At 58.7% G+C, this 16,817-nt stretch overlaps 1 protein-coding gene across 2 annotated transcripts in view; it reads left to right on the top strand.

Annotated features, from left to right (window-relative positions):
- LOC116938028 (chromosome-associated kinesin KIF4A-like) overlaps positions 1 to 16,817 on the top strand; it is a 92,973-nt gene that overhangs the window by 63,624 nt on the left and 12,532 nt on the right. For both annotated transcript variants that reach the window (XM_076056590.1, XM_076056591.1), the window contains one exon: positions 13,600 to 13,656. In XM_076056590.1, coding sequence (XP_075912705.1) covers positions 13,600 to 13,656 — 57 coding nt within the window. The remainder of the gene's footprint in view (positions 1 to 13,599; positions 13,657 to 16,817) is intronic.

Below are 16,817 nucleotides of genomic sequence, written 5' to 3'. Positions count from 1 at the left end.
TCACTCTCTCACTGACTCACTCTCTCACTGACTCACTCTCTCACCGACTCGCTCTCTCACCGACTCCTCTCTCACTGACTCGCCCTCTCACCGACTCGCCCTCTCACCGACTCGCTCTCTCACCCACTCGCTCACTCACCGACTCGCTCACCGACTCGCTCTCTCACCGACTCGCACTCTCACCGACCCTCTCACCGACCCTCTCACCAACTCGCCCTCTCACCGACTCGCCCTCTCACCAACTCGCTCTATCACCGACTCGCTCGCTCACCGACTCGCTCTCTCACCGACTCGCTCTCTCATCAACTCGCTCACCAACTCGCTCGCTCACCAACTCGCTCACCAACTCGCTCACCAACTCGCTCACCGACTCGCTCTCTCACCGACTCGCTCACCAACTCGCTCGCTCACCGACTCGCTCCCTCACCGACTCGCTCGCTCACCAACTCGCTCACCAGCTCGCTCACCAACTCGCTCACCAGCTCGCTCACCGACTCGCTCTCTCACCGACTCGTTCGCTCACCAACTCGCTCACCAGCTCGCTCACCAACTCGCTCACCAGCTCGCTCACCGACTCGCTCTCTCACCGACTCGCTCACCAACTCGCTCACCGACTCGCTCGCTCACCGACTCGCTCACCAACTCGCTCGCTCACCAACTCGCTCACCAACTCGCTCGCTCACCGACTCGCTCACCAACTCGCTCACCAACTCGCTCGCTCACCTACTCGCTCGCTCACCGACTCGTTCACCAACTCGCTCACCAACTCGCTCACCAACTCGTTCGCTCACCAACTCGTTCGCTCACCAACTCGCTCGCTCACCGATTCGCTCACCAACTCGCTCGCTCACCAACTCGCTCACCAACTCGCTCACCAACTCGCTCGCTCACCAACTCGCTCACCGACTCGCTCACCAACTCGCTCACCAACTCGCTCGCTCACCGACTCGCTCACCAACTCGCTCACCAACTCGGTCGCTCACCGACTCGCTCACCAACTCGCTCACCAACTCGGTCGCTCACCGACTCGCTCGCACTCTCACCGACTCGCTCGCTCACCGACTCGCTCACCAACTCGCTCACCAACTCGCTCACCAACTCGCTCACCAACTTGCTCACCGACTCGCTCGCTCACCGACTCGCTCACCAACTCGCTCAATCACCGACTCGCTCACTCACCGACTCGCTCTCTCACCGACTCGCTCACTCTCTCACCGACTCGCTCACTCACCGACTCCCTCACTCACCGACTCGCTCACTCACCGACTCGCTCACTCACCGACTCGCTCGCTCACCAACTCGTTCGCTCACCGACTCGCTCGCTCACCGATTCGCTCACCGACTCGCTCGCTCACCGACTCGCTCACCAACTCGCTCACCAACTCGCTCGCTCACCAACTCTCTCACCGACTCGCTCGCTCACCAACTCGCTCACCGACTCGCTCGCTCACCGACTCGCTCACCGACTCGCTCGCTCACCGACTCGCTCACCGACTCGCTCGATCACCGACTCGCTCACTCACCAACTCGCTCGATCACCGACTCGCTCACTCACCGACTCGCTCACTCACCAACTCGCTCACCGACTCGCTCTCTCACCGACTCGCTCACCGACTCGCTCGCTTTCTCACCGACTCGCTCACCAACTCACTCTATCACCGACTCGCTCTATCACCGACTCGCTCGCTCACCGACTCGCTCTATCACCGACTCGCTCTCTCACCGACTCGCTCGCTCACCAACTCACTCTATCACCGACTTGCTCTATCACCGACTCGCTCGCTCACCAACTCGCTCTATCACCGACTCACTCTCTCACCGACTCTATCACCGACTCGCTCGCTCACCAACTCACTCTATCACCGACTCGCTCTATCACCGACTCGCTCTATCGCCGACTCGCCCTCTCACCAACTCGCTCTATCACCGACTCACTCTCTCACCGACTCTCTCACCGACTCGCTCGCTCACCAACTCACTCTATCACCGACTCGCTCTCTCACCGACTCGCTCTCTCACCGACTCACTCTCTCACCGACTCGCTCGCTCACCGACTCGCTCTATCACCGACTCGCTCTCTCACCGACTCGCTCGCTCACCAACTCGCTCTATCACCGACTCACTCTCTCACCGACTCGCTCACCCTCTCACTGACTCACTCTCTCACTGACTCACTCTCTCACTGACTCACTCTCTCACTGACTCACTCTCTCACCGACTCACTCTCTCACTGACTCGCCCTCTCACCGACTCGACCTCTCACCGACTCGCTCTCTCACCGACTCGCTCACTCACCGACTCGCTCACCGACTCGCTCTCTCACCGACTCGCACGCTCACCGACTCTCTCACCGACCCTCTCACCAACTCGCCCTCTCACCGACTCGCCCTCTCACCAACTCGCTCTATCACCGACTCGCTCGCTCACCGACTCGCTCACCCTCTCACTGACTCACTCCCTCACTGACTCACTCTCTCACTGACTCACTCTCTCACTGACTCACTCTCTCACCGACTCGCTCTCTCACTGACTCGCCCTCTCACCGACTCGCCCTCTCACCGACTCGCCCTCTCACCGACTCGCTCTCTCACCGACTCGCTCTCTCACCGACCCTCTCACCGACCCACTCACCAACTCGCCCTCTCACCGACTCGCTCTCTCACCGACTCTCTCACCGACCCTCTCACCAACTCGCCCTCTCACCAACTCGCTCCCTCACCGACTCGCTCTCTCACCGACTCTCTCACCGACCCTCTCACCAACTCGCCCTCTCACCGACTCGCCCTCTCACCGACTCGCCCTCTCACCGACTCGCTCTCTCACCGACTCGCCCTCTCACCAACTCGCTCTATCACCGACTCGCTCGCTCACCGACTCGCTCACCAACTCGCCCTCTCACCGACTCGCCCTCTCACCGACTCGCCCTCTCACCGACTCTCTCACCGACTCGCTCACCGACTCGCTCGCTCACCGACTCGCTCACCGACTCGCTCGATCACCGACTCGCTCGCTCACCAACTCACTCTATCACCGACTCGCTCTCTCACCGACTCGCTCTCTCACCGACTCACTCTCTCACCGACTCGCTCGCTCACCGACTCGCTCTATCACCGACTCGCTCTCTCACCGACTTGCTCGCTCACCAACTCGCTCTATCACCGACTCACTCTCTCACCGACTCGCTCACCCTCTCACTGACTCACTCTCTCACTGACTCACCCTCTCACTGACTCACTCTCTCACTGACTCACTCTCTCACCGACTCGCTCTCTCACCGACTCGCTCTCTCACTGACTCGCCCTCTCACCGACTCGCCCTCTCACCGACTCGCTCTCTCACCCACTCGCTCACTCACCGACTCGCTCACCGACTCGCTCTCTCACCGACTCGCACTCTCACCGACTCTCTCACCGACCCTCTCACCAACTCGCCCTCTCACCGACTCGCCCTCTCACCAACTCGCTCTATCACCGACTCGCTCGCTCACCGACTCGCTCTCTCACCGACTCGCTCTCTCATCAACTCGCTCACCAACTCGCTCGCTCACCAACTCGCTCACCAACTCGCTCACCAACTCGCTCACCGACTCGCTCTCTCACCGACTCGCTCACCAACTCGCTCGCTCACCGACTCGCTCCCTCACCGACTCGCTCGCTCACCAACTCGCTCACCAGCTCGCTCACCAACTCGCTCACCAGCTCGCTCACCGACTCGCTCTCTCACCGACTCGTTCGCTCACCAACTCGCTCACCAGCTCGCTCACCAACTCGCTCACCAGCTCGCTCACCGACTCGCTCTCTCACCGACTCGCTCACCAACTCGCTCACCGACTCGCTCGCTCACCGACTCGCTCACCAACTCGCTCGCTCACCAACTCGCTCACCAACTCGCTCGCTCACCGACTCGCTCACCAACTCGCTCACCAACTCGCTCGCTCACCTACTCGCTCGCTCACCGACTCGTTCACCAACTCGCTCACCAACTCGCTCACCAACTCGCTCACCAACTCGTTCGCTCACCAACTCGCTCGCTCACCGATTCGCTCACCAACTCGCTCGCTCACCAACTCGCTCACCAACTCGCTCACCAACTCGCTCGCTCACCAACTCGCTCACCGACTCGCTCACCAACTCGCTCACCAACTCGCTCGCTCACCGACTCGCTCACCAACTCGCTCACCAACTCGGTCGCTCACCGACTCGCTCACCAACTCGCTCACCAACTCGGTCACTCACCGACTCGCTCGCTCTCTCACCGACTCGCTCGCTCACCGACTCGCTCACCAACTCGCTCACCAACTCGCTCACCAACTCGCTCACCAACTTGCTCACCGACTCGCTCGCTCACCGACTCGCTCACCAACTCGCTCAATCACCGACTCGCTCACTCACCGACTCGCTCTCTCACCGACTCGCTCACTCTCTCACCGACTCGCTCACTCACCGACTCCCTCACTCACCGACTCGCTCACTCACCGACTCGCTCACTCACCGACTCGCTCGCTCACCAACTCGTTCGCTCACCGACTCGCTCGCTCACCGATTCGCTCACCGACTCGCTCGCTCACCGACTCGCTCACCAACTCGCTCACCAACTCGCTCGCTCACCAACTCTCTCACCGACTCGCTCGCTCACCAACTCGCTCACCGACTCGCTCGCTCACCGACTCGCTCACCGACTCGCTCGCTCACCGACTCGCTCACCGACTCGCTCGATCACCGACTCGCTCACTCACCAACTCGCTCGATCACCGACTCGCTCACTCACCGACTCGCTCACTCACCAACTCGCTCACCGACTCGCTCTCTCACCGACTCGCTCACCGACTCGCTCGCTTTCTCACCGACTCGCTCACCAACTCACTCTATCACCGACTCGCTCTATCACCGACTCGCTCTCTCACCGACTCGCTCTATCACCGACTCGCTCTCTCACCGACTCGCTCGCTCACCAACTCACTCTATCACCGACTTGCTCTATCACCGACTCGCTCGCTCACCAACTCGCTCTATCACCGACTCACTCTCTCACCGACTCTATCACCGACTCGCTCGCTCACCAACTCACTCTATCACCGACTCGCTCTATCACCGACTCGCTCTATCGCCGACTCGCCCTCTCACCAACTCGCTCTATCACCGACTCACTCTCTCACCGACTCTCTCACCGACTCGCTCGCTCACCAACTCACTCTATCACCGACTCGCTCTCTCACCGACTCGCTCTCTCACCGACTCACTCTCTCACCGACTCGCTCGCTCACCGACTCGCTCTATCACCGACTCGCTCTCTCACCGACTCGCTCGCTCACCAACTCGCTCTATCACCGACTCACTCTCTCACCGACTCGCTCACCCTCTCACTGACTCACTCTCTCACTGACTCACTCTCTCACTGACTCACTCTCTCACTGACTCACTCTCTCACCGACTCACTCTCTCACCGACTCGCTCTCTCACTGACTCGCCCTCTCACCGACTCGACCTCTCACCGACTCGCTCTCTCACCGACTCGCTCACTCACCGACTCGCTCACCGACTCGCTCTCTCACCGACTCGCACGCTCACCGACTCTCTCACCGACCCTCTCACCAACTCGCCCTCTCACCGACTCGCCCTCTCACCAACTCGCTCTATCACCGACTCGCTCGCTCACCGACTCGCTCACCCTCTCACTGACTCACTCCCTCACTGACTCACTCTCTCACTGACTCACTCTCTCACTGACTCACTCTCTCACCGACTCGCTCTCTCACTGACTCGCCCTCTCACCGACTCGCCCTCTCACCGACTCGCCCTCTCACCGACTCGCTCTCTCACCGACTCGCTCTCTCACCGACCCTCTCACCGACCCACTCACCAACTCGCCCTCTCACCGACTCGCCCTCTCACCGACTCGCTCTCTCACCGACTCTCTCACCGACCCTCTCACCAACTCGCCCTCTCACCGACTCGCGCTCTCACCGACTCTCTCACCGACCCTCTCACCAACTCGCCCTCTCACCGACTCGCCCTCTCACCGACTCGCCCTCTCACCGACTCGCTCTCTCACCGACTCGCCCTCTCACCAACTCGCTCTATCACCGACTCGCTCGCTCACCGACTCGCTCACCAACTCGCCCTCTCACCGACTCGCCCTCTCACCGACTCGCCCTCTCACCGACTCTCTCACCGACTCGCTCACCGACTCGCCCTCTCACCGACTCGCCCCCTCACCGACTCGCCCTCTCACCGACTCGCTCTCTCACCGACTCGCCCTCTCACCAACTCGCTCTATCACCGACTCGCTCGCTCACCGACTCGCTCACCAACTCGCCCTCTCACCGACTCGCCCTCTCACCAACTCGCTCTATCACCGACTCGCTCGCTCACCGACTCGCTCACCAACTCGCCCTCTCACCGACTCGCCCTCTCACCGACTCGCTCTCTCACCGACTCTCTCACCGACCCTCTCACCAACTCGCCCTCTCACCGACTCGCCCTCTCACCGACTCGCCCTCTCACCGACTCGCTCTCTCACCGACTCGCCCTCTCACCAACTCGCTCTATCACCGACTCGCTCGCTCACCGACTCGCTCACCAACTCGCCCTCTCACCGACTCGCCCTCTCACCGACTCGCCCTCTCACCGACTCTCTCACCGACTCGCTCACCGACTCGCTCGCTCACCGACTCGCTCACCGACTCGCTCGATCACCGACTCGCTCACTCACCAACTCGCTCGATCACCGACTCGCTCACTCACCGACTCGCTCTCTCACCGACTCGCTCACCGACTCGCTCGCTTTCTCACCGACTCGCTCACCAACTCACTCTATCACCGACTCGCTCTATCACCGACTCGCTCTCTCACCGACTCGCTCTATCACCGACTCGCTCTCTCACCGACTCGCTCGCTCACCGACTCGCTCGCTCACCAACTCACTCTATCACCGACTTGCTCTATCACCGACTCGCTCGCTCACCAACTCGCTCTATCACCGACTCACTCTCTCACCGACTCTATCACCGACTCGCTCGCTCACCAACTCACTCTATCACCGACTCGCTCTATCACCGACTCGCTCTATCGCCGACTCGCCCTCTCACCAACTCGCTCTATCACCGACTCACTCTCTCACCGACTCTCTCACCGACTCGCTCGCTCACCAACTCACTCTATCACCGACTCGCTCTCTCACCGACTCGCTCTCTCACCGACTCACTCTCTCACCGACTCGCTCGCTCACCGACTCGCTCTATCACCGACTCGCTCTCTCACCGACTCGCTCGCTCACCAACTCGCTCTATCACCGACTCACTCTCTCACCGACTCGCTCACCCTCTCACTGACTCACTCTCTCACTGACTCACTCTCTCACTGACTCACTCTCACTGACTCACTCTCTCACCGACTCACTCTCTCACCGACTCGCTCTCTCACTGACTCGCCCTCTCACCGACTCGCCCTCTCACCGACTCGCTCTCTCACCGACTCGCTCACTCACCGACTCGTTCACCGACTCGCTCTCTCACCGACTCGCACTCTCACCGACTCTCTCACCGACCCTCTCACCGACTCGCTCTATCACCGACTCGCTCTCTCACCGACTCGCCCTCTCACCAACTCGCTCTATCACCGACTCGCTCGCTCACCGACTCGCTCACCCTCTCACTGACTCACTCCCTCACTGACTCACTCTCTCACTGACTCACTCTCTCACTGACTCACTCCCTCACCGACTCGCCCTCTCACTGACTCGCCCTCTCACCGACTCGCCCTCTCACCGACTCGCCCTCTCACCGACTCGCTCTCTCACCGACTCGCTCTCTCACCGACCCTCTCACCGACCCACTCACCAACTCGCCCTCTCACCGACTCGCCCTCTCACCGACTCGCTCTCTCACCGACGCTCTCACCGACCCTCTCACCAACTCGCCCTCTCACCAACTCGCTCCCTCACCGACTCGCTCTCTCACCGACTCTCTCACCGACCCTCTCACCAACTCGCCCTCTCACCGACTCGCCCTCTCACCGACTCGCCCTCTCACCGACTCGCCCTCTCACCGACTCGCTCTCTCACCGACTCTCTCACCGACCCTCTCACCAACTCGCCCTCTCACCGACTCGCCCTCTCACCAACTCGCTCTATCACCGACTCGCTCGCTCACCGACTCGCTCACCAACTCGCCCTCTCACCGACTCGCCCTCTCACCGACTCGCCCTCTCACCGACTCTCTCACCGACTCGCTCACCGACTCGCTCGCTCACCGACTCGCTCACCGACTCGCTCGATCACCGACTCGCTCACTCACCAACTCGCTCGATCACCGACTCGCTCACTCACCGACTCGCTCTCTCACCGACTCGCTCACCGACTCGCTCGCTTTCTCACCGACTCGCTCACCAACTCACTCTATCACCGACTCGCTCTATCACCGACTCGCTCTCTCACCGACTCGCTCTCTCACCGACTCGCTCTCTCACCGACTCGCTCGCTCACCAACTCACTCTATCACCGACTTGCTCTATCACCGACTCGCTCGCTCACCAACTCGCTCTATCACCGACTCACTCTCTCACCGACTCTATCACCGACTCGCTCGCTCACCAACTCACTCTATCACCGACTCGCTCTATCACCGACTCGCTCTATCGCCGACTCGCCCTCTCACCAACTCGCTCTATCACCGACTCACTCTCTCACCGACTCTCTCACCGACTCGCTCGCTCACCAACTCACTCTATCACCGACTCGCTCTCTCACCGACTCGCTCTCTCACCGACTCACTCTCTCACCGACTCGCTCGCTCACCGACTCGCTCTATCACCGACTCGCTCTCTCACCGACTCGCTCGCTCACCAACTCGCTCTATCACCGACTCACTCTCTCACCGACTCGCTCACCCTCTCACTGACTCACTCTCTCACTGACTCACTCTCTCACTGACTCACTCTCTCACTGACTCACTCTCTCACCGACTCACTCTCTCACCGACTCGCTCTCTCACTGACTCGCCCTCTCACCGACTCGCCCTCTCACCGACTCGCTCTCTCACCGACTCGCTCACTCACCGACTCGTTCACCGACTCGCTCTCTCACCGACTCGCACTCTCACCGACTCTCTCACCGACCCTCTCACCAACTCGCCCTCTCACCGACTCGCCCTCTCACCAACTCGCTCTATCACCGACTCGCTCGCTCACCGACTCGCTCACCCTCTCACTGACTCACTCCCTCACTGACTCACTCTCTCACTGACTCACTATCTCACTGACTCACTCCCTCACCGACTCGCTCTCTCACTGACTCGCCCTCTCACCGACTCGCCCTCTCACCGACTTGCCCTCTCACCGACTCGCTCTCTCACCGACTCGCTCTCTCACCGACCCTCTCACCGACCCACTCACCAACTCGCCCTCTCACCGACTCGCCCTCTCACCGACTCGCTCTCTCACCGACTCGCTCTCTCACCGACTCTCTCACCGACTCGCTCGCTCACCAACTCACTCTATCACCGACTCGCTCTATCACCGACTCGCTCTATCGCCGACTCGCCCTCTCACCAACTCGCTCTATCACCGACTCACTCTCTCACCGACTCTCTCACCGACTCGCTCGCTCACCAACTCACTCTATCACCGACTCGCTCTCTCACCGACTCGCTCTCTCACCGACTCACTCTCTCACCGACTCGCTCGCTCACCGACTCGCTCTATCACCGACTCGCTCTCTCACCGACTCGCTCGCTCACCAACTCGCTCTATCACCGACTCACTCTCTCACCGACTCGCTCACCCTCTCACTGACTCACTCTCTCACTGACTCACTCTCTCACTGACTCACTCTCACTGACTCACTCTCTCACCGACTCACTCTCTCACCGACTCGCTCTCTCACTGACTCGCCCTCTCACCGACTCGCCCTCTCACCGACTCGCTCTCTCACCGACTCGCTCACTCACCGACTCGTTCACCGACTCGCTCTCTCACCGACTCGCACTCTCACCGACTCTCTCACCGACCCTCTCACCGACTCGCTCTATCACCGACTCGCTCTCTCACCGACTCGCCCTCTCACCAACTCGCTCTATCACCGACTCGCTCGCTCACCGACTCGCTCACCCTCTCACTGACTCACTCCCTCACTGACTCACTCTCTCACTGACTCACTCTCTCACTGACTCACTCCCTCACCGACTCGCCCTCTCACTGACTCGCCCTCTCACCGACTCGCCCTCTCACCGACTCGCCCTCTCACCGACTCGCTCTCTCACCGACTCGCTCTCTCACCGACCCTCTCACCGACCCACTCACCAACTCGCCCTCTCACCGACTCGCCCTCTCACCGACTCGCTCTCTCACCGACGCTCTCACCGACCCTCTCACCAACTCGCCCTCTCACCAACTCGCTCCCTCACCGACTCGCTCTCTCACCGACTCTCTCACCGACCCTCTCACCAACTCGCCCTCTCACCGACTCGCCCTCTCACCGACTCGCCCTCTCACCGACTCGCCCTCTCACCGACTCGCTCTCTCACCGACTCTCTCACCGACCCTCTCACCAACTCGCCCTCTCACCGACTCGCCCTCTCACCAACTCGCTCTATCACCGACTCGCTCGCTCACCGACTCGCTCACCAACTCGCCCTCTCACCGACTCGCCCTCTCACCGACTCGCCCTCTCACCGACTCTCTCACCGACTCGCTCACCGACTCGCTCGCTCACCGACTCGCTCACCGACTCGCTCGATCACCGACTCGCTCACTCACCAACTCGCTCGATCACCGACTCGCTCACTCACCGACTCGCTCTCTCACCGACTCGCTCACCGACTCGCTCGCTTTCTCACCGACTCGCTCACCAACTCACTCTATCACCGACTCGCTCTATCACCGACTCGCTCTCTCACCGACTCGCTCTCTCACCGACTCGCTCTCTCACCGACTCGCTCGCTCACCAACTCACTCTATCACCGACTTGCTCTATCACCGACTCGCTCGCTCACCAACTCGCTCTATCACCGACTCACTCTCTCACCGACTCTATCACCGACTCGCTCGCTCACCAACTCACTCTATCACCGACTCGCTCTATCACCGACTCGCTCTATCGCCGACTCGCCCTCTCACCAACTCACTCTATCACCGACTCACTCTCTCACCGACTCTCTCACCGACTCGCTCGCTCACCAACTCACTCTATCACCGACTCGCTCTCTCACCGACTCGCTCTCTCACCGACTCACTCTCTCACCGACTCGCTCGCTCACCGACTCGCTCTATCACCGACTCGCTCTCTCACCGACTCGCTCGCTCACCAACTCGCTCTATCACCGACTCACTCTCTCACCGACTCGCTCACCCTCTCACTGACTCACTCTCTCACTGACTCACTCTCTCACTGACTCACTCTCTCACTGACTCACTCTCTCACCGACTCACTCTCTCACCGACTCGCTCTCTCACTGACTCGCCCTCTCACCGACTCGCCCTCTCACCGACTCGCTCTCTCACCGACTCGCTCACTCACCGACTCGTTCACCGACTCGCTCTCTCACCGACTCGCACTCTCACCGACTCTCTCACCGACCCTCTCACCAACTCGCCCTCTCACCGACTCGCCCTCTCACCAACTCGCTCTATCACCGACTCGCTCGCTCACCGACTCGCTCACCCTCTCACTGACTCACTCCCTCACTGACTCACTCTCTCACTGACTCACTCTCTCACTGACTCACTCCCTCACCGACTCGCTCTCTCACTGACTCGCCCTCTCACCGACTCGCCCTCTCACCGACTTGCCCTCTCACCGACTCGCTCTCTCACCGACTCGCTCTCTCACCGACCCTCTCACCGACCCACTCACCAACTCGCCCTCTCACCGACTCGCCCTCTCACCAACTCGCTCTCTCACCGACTCGCTCTCTCACCGACTCTCTCACCGACCCTCTCACCAACTCGCCCTCTCACCAACTCGCTCCCTCACCGACTCGCCCTCTCACCGACTCTCTCACCGACCCTCTCACCAACTCGCCCTCTCACCGACTCGCCCTCTCACCGACTCGCCCACTCACCGACTCGCTCTCTCACCGACTCTCTCACCGACCCTCTCACCAACTCGCCCTCTCACCGACTCGCCCTCTCACCAACTCGCTCTATCACCGACTCGCTCGCTCACCGACTCGCTCACCAACTCGCCCTCTCACCGACTCGCCCTCTCACCGACTCTCTCACCGACCCTCTCACCAACTCGCCCTCTCACCGACTCGCCCTCTCACCGACTCGCTCTCTCACCGACTCTCTCACCGACCCTCTCACCAACTCGCCCTCTCACCAACTCGCTCTATCACCGACTCGCTCGCTCACCGACTCGCTCACCCTCTCACTGACTCACTCTCTCACTGACTCACTCTCTCACTGACTCACTCTCTCACCGACTCGCTCTCTCACTGACTCGCCCCCTCACCGACTCGCCCTCTCACCGACTCGCCCCTCTCACCGACTCGCCCCGCTCACCGACTCGCTCTCTCACCGACTCGCTCACTCACCGACTCGCTCACCGACTCGCTCTCTCACCGACTCGCTCTCTCACCGACTCTCTCACCGACCCTCTCACCAACTCGCCCTCTCACCGACTCGCCCTCTCACCAACTCGCTCTATCACCGACTCGCTCGCTCACCGACTCGCTCACCGACTCGCCCTCTCACCGACCCTCACTACTCATCCGCCCTCTCAGCTGTGTGTGTGTGTGTGTGTCGCTTTGTGTGACGCGGGGGAGCGGTGGCGCCGCGGTTAGCGCTCCCAAACCCCGGCGAGCCGAGACTCCGCTTCCCGCTCACGGCCGCCAACAAAGCCGGTGACGATTTTCCGAATCGGTTCTCGCTGGGCCTCCCCTGGGTCGACTCGGCCTCAAATGAGCACCTGTTGCGACGTGTTTAGACATCGGCACCGGGGAGACAAAGGCGGCCGGGCAGGCGCGTGGTGCTGGCCGGCCCACCCCCCTAGTGTGCCACAGTGCCGGTAGCCTTCACAGGCGCTCCTGCTCGCCGACAGCGCTTGCAGTACGGGGAATCTTTTGCGCTTGATGTTGACGCCGGGCTGTGATGTTGGCGCTGTGATGTTGATGTCGTGTTGTTGATGTCGGCTGTGATGTTGATGCCGGCTGTGATGTCGGCTGTGATGTTGTGATGTTGATGTCGGCTGTGATGTTGTGATGTTGATGTCGGCTGTGATGTTGGCGCTGTGATGTTGATGTTGGCACTGTGATGTTGATGTCGTGATGTTGATGCCGGGTTGTGATGTTGGCGCTGTGATGTTGATGTCGGTTGTGATGTTGGCGCTGTGATGTTGATGTCGGCTGTGATGTTGATGTCGTGATGTTGATGCCGGGTTGTGATGTTGGCGCTGTGATGTTGATGTCGGCTGTGATGTTGATGTCGTGATGTTGATGTCGTGATGTTGATGTCGGCTGTGATGTTGATGTTGGCTGTGATGTGATGTTAATACCGGCTCGGAGTTGATGTTGTGACGTCGGTGCTGTGATGTTGATGCCGTGATGTTGTGATGTTGATGCCGTGATGTTGGTACCGGCTCTGCCCTTGATGCTGCTGGATGCAGAAGGAGCAGCTTGAACAGATTGCTCAGCTCCGTGCGGAGAACAAATCACTCCAACAGGTATGGAGTACGCACTCACTGACACGCACTCACTCACACGTACATTCACTCACACATACACTCACTCACTCACTGACACTCACTGACACGTACACTCACTCACACGGACACTCACTCACTCACTCACACCTACACTCACTCACACGTACACTCACTCACACGTACACTCGCTCGTACACTCACTCACACGTACACTCACTCACTCACACGTACACTCGCTCGTACACTCACTCACTCGTACACTCACTCACACGTACACTCACTCACACGTACACTCACTCACACGTACACTCACTCACTCACACGTACACTCACTCACACGTACACTCACTCACACGTACACTCACTCACACATACACTCACTCACTCGTACACTCACTCACACATACACTCACTCACTCACTGACACTCACTGAAACGTACACTCACTCACACGTACACTCACTCACACGGACACTCACTGACACTCACTCACACGTACACTCACTGACACGTACACTCACTCACACATACACTCACTCACTGACACTCACTCACTCACACGTACACTCACTCGTACACTCACTCACACGTACACTCACTCACACGTACACTCACTCACACGTACACTCACTCACTCACACGTACACTCACTCACACGTACACTCACTCACACGTACACTCACTCACACGTACACTCACTCACACTCACTGACACTCACTCACACGTACACTCACTCACACTCACTGACACTCACTCACACGTACACTCACTCACACTCACTGACACTCACTCACACGTACACTCACTCGTACACTCACTCACACGTACACTCACTCACACGTACACTCACTCACACTCACTCACACGTACACGCACTCACGTACACTCACTCACTCGTACACTCACTCACTCGTACACTCACTCACTCACACGTACACTCACTCACACGTACACTCACTCACACGTACACTCACTCACTCGTACACTCACTCACTCGTACACTCACTCACACGTACACTCACTGACACTCACTCACACGTACACTCACTCACACGTACACTCACTCACACGTACACTCACTCACTCACACGTACACTCACTGACACGTACACTCACTCACTCACACGTACACTCACTGACACGCACTCACTCGTACACTCACTGACACGCACTCACACGTACACTCACTCACACGTACACTCACTCACTCACTCGTACACTCATTCACACGTACACTCACTCACACGTACACTCACTCACACGTACACTCACTCACACGTACACTCACTCACTCACTCACTCGTACACTCATTCACACGTACACTCACTCACTCACACGTACACTCACTCACTCACACGTGCACTCACTCGTACACTCACTCACACGTACACTCACTCACTCACTCACTCGTACACTCACTCACTCGTACACTCACTCACACGTACACTCACTCGTACACTCACTCACACATACACTCACTCACTCACTCACACGTACACTCGCTCGTACACTCATTCACACGTACACTCACTCACTCACTCGTACACTCACTGACACTCACTCACATGTACACTCACTCACATGTACACTCACTCACACTCACTCACACTCACTCGTACACTCACTCACACGTACACTCACTCACTCACACGTACACTCACTCACTCGTACACTCACTCACTCACACGTACACTCACTCACTCACACGTACACTCACTCACACGTACACTCACTCACACGTACACTCACTCACACGTACACTCACTCGTACACTCATTCACACGTACACTCACTCACACGTACACTCACTCACTCACACGTACACTCGCTCGTACACTCATTCACACGTACACTCACTCACACGTACACTCACTCACTCGTACACTCACTCACACGTACACTCACTCACTCGTACACTCACTCACACGTACACTTACTCACTCATACATTCACTCACACATACACTCACTCACTCACTGACACTCACTCACACGTACACTCACTCGTACACTCACTCACTCACACGTACACTCATTCACACGTTCACTCACTCACACGTACACTCACTCACTCACACGTGCACTCGCTCGTACACTCACTCACACGTACACTCACTCACACGTTCACTCACTCACTAACACTCACTCACACGTACACTCACTCACTCCTACACTCACACGTACACTCATTCACACGTTCACTCACTCGTACACTCACTCACACGTACACTCATTCACACGTTCACTCACTCAATCACACGTACACTCACTGCCACGTACACTCACTCACACGTTCACCCACTCACTCACTCGTACACAGAGTGAGCGAGTGGAGTTTGTGTGATCTCCCCCTGTTCTACAGAGTGAGTGAGTGGAGTTTGTATGATCTCCCCCTGTTCTACAGAGCGAGTGAGTGGAGTTTGTGTGATCTCCCCCTGTTTTACATAGTGAGCGAGTGGAGTTAGTATGATCTCCCCCTGTTCTACAGAGTGAGTGGAGTTTGTATGATCTCCCCCTGTTCTACAGAGTGAATGGAGTTTGTATGATCTCCCCCTGTTCTGCAAAGCGAGTGAGTGGAGTGTGTATGATATCCCCCTGTTCTACAGAGTGAGTGAGTGGAGTTTGTATGATCTCCCCCTGTTCTACAGAGTGAGCGAGTGGAGTTTGTATGATCTCCCCCTGTTCTAGTGAGTGAGTGGAGTTTGTGTGATCTCCCCCTGTTCTGCAGAGTGAGTGAGTGGAGTTTGTGTGATCTCCCCCTGTTCTGCAGAGTGAGTGAGTGGAGTTTGTGTGATCTCCTCCTGTTCTACAGAGTGAGTGAGTAGAGTTTGTATGATCTCCCCCTGTTCTACAGAGTGAGCGAGTGGAGTTTGTGTGATCTCCCCCTGTTCTACAGAGTGAGTGAGTGGAGTTTGTATGATCTCCCCCTCTTCTACAGAGTGAGTGAGTGGAGTTTGTATGATCTCCCCCTGTTCTACAGAGTGAGCGAGTGGAGTTTGTGTGATCTCCCCCTGTTCTACAGAGTGAGTGAGTGGAGTTTGTATGATCTCCCCCTCTTCTACAGAGTGAGTGAGTGGAGTTTGTATGATCTCCCCCTGTTCTACAGAGTGAGTGAGTGGAGATTGTGTGATCTCCCCCTGTTCTACAGAGTGAGCGAGTGGAGTTTGTATGATCTCCC

This window comes from Petromyzon marinus, chromosome 76 (assembly GCF_048934315.1).
Source record: "Petromyzon marinus isolate PM22_M1 ecotype Great Lakes invasive population chromosome 76, UKy_Petmar_22M1.pri1.0, whole genome shotgun sequence".
Lineage (NCBI taxonomy): Eukaryota > Metazoa > Chordata > Hyperoartia > Petromyzontiformes > Petromyzontidae > Petromyzon > Petromyzon marinus.
This window is presented reverse-complemented; position numbering and strand designations above follow the sequence as displayed.